General features: G+C 51.8%; 1 protein-coding gene across 1 annotated transcript in view; it reads left to right on the top strand.

Annotated features, from left to right (window-relative positions):
* Nucleotides 1-4,211: 4,211 nt before the first annotated feature.
* The window catches only part of RABEP2 (rabaptin, RAB GTPase binding effector protein 2), a 12,988-nt gene continuing 9,447 nt past the window's right edge, over nucleotides 4,212-7,752 (top strand). The window contains exons 1-2 of the mRNA XM_008579016.1: nucleotides 4,212-4,871; nucleotides 5,338-5,547. Of these exons, the coding sequence (XP_008577238.1) occupies nucleotides 4,814-4,871; nucleotides 5,338-5,547 (268 nt within the window). The 5' untranslated portion in view covers nucleotides 4,212-4,813. The remainder of the gene's footprint in view (nucleotides 4,872-5,337; nucleotides 5,548-7,752) is intronic.

Genomic DNA, 7,752 nt, shown 5'->3' on the forward strand with positions numbered 1-7,752 from the left:
GGTGACCAGACTCCCCGGGGCACGCAGCTCTGCCGCGCGGGGGATGCTGGGCCAGGCGGGGGCCTGCTGGGCACTGAAGCATAGTGACTGTGGGGGCGGGCAGGCAGTCCCCTGGAGAGGAAGGGGGTGGTCACACCTCAGGCTGTCTTCTCCGGGCACCCCTGGAGACCTGCAAAACTTGCCTCCTCTCTGTTACACTATCTTACTTTCCTCGCAGCACTTACCACCGTGTGAAATGATCTTGTGTGTGTGTGTACTCATGAACTCTGCTTCCTCCACCAGCATGTAAGCCCCTTGAAGCCCAGACTTTGTCCCGCTCACCACTATACATGACTATATGCACAGTGCCCTAGAACAGTGCCTGACATAGAGTAGGTGCCTGATTAACATTTGTTGAGGTGGTGGATTCAGCCTTAGGGGCTCCCTCCTCTTTCCTCCTCCCAACCACAGGCTCTGAGTCCGTTTCCCTTCACACACACCTCATTCATTCATTCATTCAGCAAACATTTCTAGGGCCTCCTTTCACCTCCATACAAGCTCCCCATCAACATACTTTGGTGGGGTCGTGAGTTTAAATCCTCCACCTCCACCATTTGACTAAATTTCTTCATCACTCTATGCCTCAGTTTGGGAATAATAATAGTATGATAAAAATATTGTTTGTGGCTGGCTGGTTAGCTCAGTTGGTTAGAGCGTGGTGCTAATAACACCAAGATCTAGGGTTCAATCCTTGTACTGGTCAGCTCCAAAAAAAAAAAAATTGTTTGTGTATGTATGTATATATATATATATATATATATATATATACACATAGAGAGAGAGAGAGAGAGAGAGAGATTGTACAGACTAAACAGGACAATTACATATAGCATTTTTAGCCCACTGCCCAGCACATAGTAGGCTCTCAATTAATGAGAGACAGTATCAATGAATGGCTTAGTGCTTAAGCCAGACTGCCTGGGTTCAAAACCATGAGCAAGTTTCTTTATCCATAAATTGGGAGTAATAAGAGAACCCACCCCATAGATTGTTCTGAGGATAAATTAATCAATATCTATAGAGCTGGGAGGGGGCTCAGCAGCCGTTTGGGGAAAGCAGGAGCCACTGTAGCTCCTTTGCATCGGTCCTTAGAAATGACTGATGACTAATGCTCCTTTCTTGCCCAGTTCTTCCCCAGGAAGCCCCTCTTCAGTTATGGAAGATACCCATTTAGAAATGGGGAAATTGAGGCCCTGAGAGGGGTAGGGCGTTGCCTAAGGTCACACATTGAGTGGTGGTACTGTGAGCACTAGGACCTGAATCAGGAGTCCTGACTCCTCAATCTGTCCTTCTGCCCCACACCTCTCTCTCTCTCTCTGTCTATATTTTTGAGTCTTTCAATGCTGCAAGCACTCAGGAAAAGGGTCCAGGGACCCAAGAGACCTGCTTTTTCAGTTGCCGATTCCCAGGCCTGTCTCTCTGGGCCATGGCTTCCTGTTTGCCCTGGGCAAACCCCAGGGGACCTTACAGGTGGCAGGTGCCCACTTCCCTTTGGGGGAGTTGGGAGGGAGGGCTGGGAAGGGGCAGAGTGGGGCGTTGGGGAATGGAGAGCATGAGTAGCAGGATCCTCATCTGCCTTTCATTCAGCAAAATCTCTACAAGCCCCTTCATTAGCTTCCCAGCTTGCTAGACCATGTCATCCCCTACTTAAAATAGTCCAGTTGTTTTTCATCTACCTAAAATAAAAACTTCAAATTACGGGCTACAAAGGCCCAAGTGATGCTGCTCCTGCCCACATTTCCCACTTCATCCCTGCCCCACAGTACTCCTCGTCAGTCTGCTCCACATGCCAAACGCTTTCCCACCCTCAGGCCTTTCACACTCTTCTTCCTGGACCTCTGCTCTGCTCTTTGCTCGTTTGCTGGCTCTTTTCATCACTCAGGTCTCAGTTCAATGCTACTTCCTCAGAGAGGCCTTCCCTGACCTCAGGTACTTTTTTGATCTCATGCCTGTTTTACTTCCTTCCCTGCACTTGCCCCGATCTCGAATTATGCTTGTTTATTTCACAGTCCTCATCTGCCTCCTGCACCAGATGTTCAATCTTTGAGAATGGGGATCTTTACTGTCCCCAGATGTACACTAGCATCTAGTAGGTGCTCAATAAGAATTTGTTGGGGCCGGCCCGGTGGCGCACTGGAGAGTGCGCCGCTGGGGAGCACGGCAGCGCTCCCGCTGAGGGTTCGGATCCCATGTGGAGACCGGTTCCCGCTCACTGGCTGAGCGCGGTGTGGGCGCGGCGCCAAGGGTTGCTATCCTGTTGCTGGTCCCCGGTGCGGGCGCGACACCAAGGGTTGCAATCCCGTTACCGGTCAGTAAAAAAAGACAAAAAGGAAAAAAAAAAAAAAGAATTTGTTGAATAAAGGAGGGAAAGAAGTTAGGAAAAGTGAAAGAAAACTTCCTTTTCTCTTCCCCCACATGCAGTTAGTCACCAAGGCTAGTCCACCTTATATCCTAGATATTTCTAAAATCAACTCCTCCTCTCTTTGGATCCTTCCTTCACAGCCAGAACCAATTCAACAGCCTCTATCCTGGGTTCCCTGTCCCCTATGTCTTTTGCTCACCATCTACACTCCACATATCAAGAGAGCTTCTTTGACATTAGTCATGCGCTTCCCCTGCTCAACAGCCTTCAATGGCTCCTAGGGTCTGCAGGATAAAATCCAAGCCTGATAGTTTCCAGTATGGCTCCCCCCAAACTGACTGGAGCCTTATTTCTAGTCATCATTTCACCCCCTTCTCCAGAAACCCTGCCACATACACAAGGAGTCTGGACTTAATTCTGAGGACAAGAAGCTCTTGGGGATTTACAAGCCAGGAGTTGACCTGATCAGTATTTTCCACAACTCCTCCTGGTTGCAAAGTGGAGGATAGATTGGAGAGAGGCCAGCGACCGGTAAGGAAAGTGCTTATTCATTCATTCATTCACCAAATATTTATTTACCAGGCACTCTGCTAGGGGCTAGGGAAACAGTGAGGGACAGAAAGACAGAGTTCCTAATCTCATGGAGCTTTGATATGAGTTTTGGGGCCAAGGAGGGGAAAAGAGGACAGGTAATAAACAAATTAAGCAATAAAGAATGTCAGATGGTGAGAAGTGCTTGGATGTGACATAATGGTGGGCAGGAGATGGAGGTGGCTACTTTAGACGAGGTGGTCAGGGAAGGCCTTACTGAGGAGGTGACAAAAAGACCTAAGGTGGGGAAAAGCTTGGTGTGTCCACATAAGCACATGTTCAGTTTTTTTTTTCCCAAAAAGATGCCGGTAAGGGGATCTTAACCCTTGACTTGGTGTTGTCAGCACCACGCTCTCCCAAGTGAGCGAACCGGCCATCCCTATATGGGATCCAAACCCATGGCCTTGGTGTTATCAGCACCGCACTCTCCCGAGGGAGCCATGGGCCGGCCCTACACGTTCAGTTTTGTTAGAAACTGCCCTACTCTTTTTCCAGAGTGGTTGTACCATTTCCCTTTCCCATTAGCAATACGTGAGAAACCCAGTTTCTCCATATACTGACCAGCATTAGGTGTTACCACTCTTTTATTTTAGCTATTCTGACAGGTGGGTAGTGACATCTCATTGGGGCTTTAATTTGCATTTCCCTAATGACTAGTGATGTTGGAAATCTTTTCATGCACATATTTGCCACCTGTGACATCAGGAAGATGTCTGTTAGCCTCCTTTGCCTATTTTCAAGCTGGATAAGTAGGTTTTAAGCAGGGATGAGACATGATCTATGTTTTACAAAGATCACTCCAGCTGCTTCGGGGAGCATTAACCAAAGTGGCCAAGAGTCGACACTTGGGGAACAGTTAGGAGGCATTGTGGAAGTTCAGGAGAGAGAATGTGAGCTGGCACTGGGTGTTAGCGCTGGAGATAAAGAAAAAGGGACACGTTCTGGAATACTGGCATTGGAGGTAGAGTTTACAGGACTTGCAGGAGGGCACGAAAACTCAAGGACTTCCAGGTTCCTGGAGTGTCCTTTATAGAGGGAGAAATAGGTTTAGGGAAGGGGAATCAAGGCTCTAGACATAAGTTTGGATTACCTGTCACCGACCCAGGGTGGAGGTCACAGAGCTTGACTACGGCAGAGGCGGAGGGGAGGAGAGGGAGGATTTAAGAGGCACTGGGAGGGGGAGAGGGGGATTATCCGGACGTGGTGACTGGTTGAATATCAAAATGGGGGTGGGGACGTGGAAGTTTCGGACTTCTACGACTGACTACGTGGGGACTCAGAGGCGCCCAGAAAAATGAAGCCGACCCAGCCCTACCCCGAGGGACGCTCCGCAAGGGCGGAGGTGCTGGGAGGGCCCGGCCACCAGCCGCTGTAACGTGCGCCAGGCTCCGGCGGAAGGGCGGCCAGGGCTGATCACAGGCTGGCTCGGGACGGGGAGAGAGGGGCAGAGCGCGCTTCGTCCTCCCCGGCTGAGGCCGCCGGCGTCGCGGAGGAGGTGGAATTGGAGCAGAGCCTCCAAGGTCACGGAGAGACGCCAGAAAAGGCCTTTGAAGAAAGAACCTCCTCGGGGTTTGAAGGGCAGGTGTCCTCAAGATCTGAGAAGCCCAGGAAAGAAGGGAGGGGGCGGGACCCGGGGCCGGGGCTCGGTGTCGACTCGGGAATCTTCGGCTGAGGCTCGGCAATCCCCCTACCTCCCGCTCGGGCCCCTAGCCCGGGACCCATCCGGAAACAGCCGAGCGGATCCGGAAATAGCCGAGAGGACCCGGAAGCGGTGAGCGCCTACACCCGGGAGTTCGGGAATCCGGCGTTTGCGCTGAAGCGATGGCGGCAGCTGCGCCGGCGGCCGCGGGCGAGGGCGGGCGGCGGCGGCCGGGGACCGGTACGTGAGGGCGCGCCCATGCACGAGGGGAGGGTGAGGCCGGGGGCGGGGCCGAGCTCGGCAGCCGGCGGATGGGGGATGGAGGGGAAGACTGGAGAAAGAGGCAGGGCTACGCCGCGGGAGAGGGGGCGGGGCCTGGAGTCGCTGGCGAAGGGGGCGTGGTTTGGCGATGCAAGGGGTTGGGTCAGTGGCAGGTGAGAGGCGGAGCCCAGTGAGGGGAGGGGCGGGGCCATCGGAAGGGCGTGGTCACCCAGAGAAAAGGGGATTGGGGGAACCGCGGAACCGGGGAGAGGCGGACTATAGGCGGCACAAGGCGGAGCGAGGTGGGACGGGGGCGGGGCCAGGTGAAGGTAGGGGGACCTTGGCCGCAGTAATAGGTTGCAGAACTTGCTGATTTGGTAGGAGTCCTGGGGTGTTGGGAATTCGGGAAATGATGGGAAGAGAGGTTGATCCCTGTCCCCCACAGCGCTGGACCCCCATCCCCAGCAGGGGGAAAAGGTTGAGGCCGAGTCAGGTGAGCTCGGCCGGCTTCGGGCTGAGCTGGCAGGCGCCCTGGCGGAGATGGAGACCATGAAGGCTGTGGCGGAGGTGAGCGAGAGCACGAAGGCCGAGGCTGTGGCTGCCGTGCAGCGGCAGTGCCAAGAGGAGGTGGCCTCCCTGCAGGCCATCCTGAAAGGTGAGACAAGGCTCCCCAGACTCCGCATCAGCCCATAACGGGGAGTGCATGATAAGTAAGGGGTCAGTGGCTGGCCGGTTAGCTTGGTTGGTTAGAATGCAGTGTTGTGACACCGAGATCAATGGTTCGGATCCCCGGGCCGTCCAGCCGCCAAAAAAAAGGAGGGGGGTCAGGGGGCACAGATACGGTGTGGGTGGGTTAGCAGTGCACGCCTAGAAAAGGGCACGCCTGTGGAAGGGGTGCCCTTTTCTAATTTGCATAGAGGCGGTACATGCGATACCCAGCTCTGCCAGTCACAGCTAAGTTTAGCTGCTAGCTTCTACTTGTTTCCTTGCCCCTGTCATTTCTTGTCCCTCACTGATGACTGATCAACCCTGAAGATGAGCGAGAAACGTCTCGGTTCACCGAACGTGCCTCATTTCGCTCTGGGCCTCTGGGCTACAGACTCAGCCCTGGGCCTAGTCTCTGTGAGGCTAATCCTCTGGTTTCCTTCCTCCCCAGGCACCCCTACATTTCCCCTCCACCCCACCCACACACAAGCACCTACTGCCCTCCCTCCACCTCACATCCTCAGTTCTTGGGAAGCACCAGCTCCCCTGGCCTCAGATCCCCCAATTTCTTTTCCTATTTTCTTCTCCCCACTCCTGTAGTAAAAGGCCAGAGTCTCTGAAACAGATGTGGGACCTGCCCCCATTCCTCTGCCTCCACTGCCCCTTCTGTGGTGGGGCTCTAGTCTACTCTCTCCCAGACTATTTATTGCCACAGCCTTCTCACAGATCTCCCTCTGTAGTCTGGCCTTGACGTTGGCTTCCCATCCTCATCCCACCTTGCCATTTCCCTTGGTAACAGCTGCTCTCGGCTCCAGACTTCTCCAGGGGTTGTATTTACCACAAATTCAGGCTTCCACATACCACTACAGTATAGTCATATCCTCATATGACTTACCCTGCTATTAATATTTTATTTAAATAGATCCACTTTTTAAAAGATTACATATATTTATTAAAGGAAACTTCTTATCTCTACTACATAAGAAAAACTAGGTGTGTCCTAAATAACAATAGCTAACATTTATTGAGCATTTACTATATGCAGGCACTGAGCTAAATGCTTTATGAATAATTCATCTTCGTAATAACTATGAGTTAGGAGCTGTTATCCATTTCCATTTTACAGAAGCAGCTTTGAGGCCTAGAGAGGTTAAATAACTGGCCCAAGTTCACACAGCCAGAAAGCGGCAGAATTTTTGAACAGTTTGGCAGCTGAACCTTTACTTCTAACGTTAGTACATGTTAAGATAAATTAATATGTATGCAAATAAAAAAAGACCATGTTCTACCAAAAATAAAAAATGTCTGTGTTCAACCCAACATCACCTCTGCTTCCTGCTGACCAAACTTCTTGGTGTGGCATTCATGGCCGTGGGAGCCACCCACCTCCTCCCTCTCCAGCATCTCTCCTCATGTGGCTTCACTCTTCCAGCATGCCACCATGCCCAGAATCGCCAGCCACTTTCCCTGTGCTTGTGCTGGTCCTGTCACCTAATGTGTCCTTTCCCTCCTTCATCACCTGCCAGTGTCCTCTCCTGGCCAGGCAGGCAGAGTGAGGGCTCTTTCCTCTGGGATCCAGCCACAAGGCCAGGCTGGTCCTCCTATAGCTCGTCTCCACTGCATCACGACTGTTGCCATGGCTGCCTTTCTCACTATCCTGTAAGCTCCTGCTGGCAGCCTTTGTGTCTGATTAATTTCTGTATTCCCAGAGCCCAGCTCAGAGTCTGGTCCAGAGTAAATATTTATTACTATTTGCATTAGTCTGTTTGTATGTTGCTATAACAAAATACCTGAGATTGGGTAATTTATAAAGAAAAAAGGTTTTATTGGTATCACAATTCTGGGACAGCCGCATCTGGTGTGGGCCTCAGGCTGCTTCTGCTCATGGCAGAAAGGGGCAGGCAGCCAGTGGATGCAAGCAGATCACATGGCAAGAGAAGAAGCAAGAGAGAGAGAAAGCAGGGGATGTGCCAGGGTCCATTAAACAAACAGCTCTTGTGGGAACTAATAGAGCGAGAACGCACTCACTACTCCCACCCCCAGGGAGAGCATCAATATGTTTATGAGGGACCCACCCCCGTGAACCAAACACCTCCCAACATTCCCAACAATTGGGGATCAGATTTCTTTTTTTTTTTTTTTTTTTTTTTTAAAA

The sequence above is a fragment of the Galeopterus variegatus genome, unplaced genomic scaffold (genome assembly GCF_000696425.1).
Source record: "Galeopterus variegatus unplaced genomic scaffold, G_variegatus-3.0.2 Scaffold1799, whole genome shotgun sequence".
Lineage (NCBI taxonomy): Eukaryota > Metazoa > Chordata > Mammalia > Dermoptera > Cynocephalidae > Galeopterus > Galeopterus variegatus.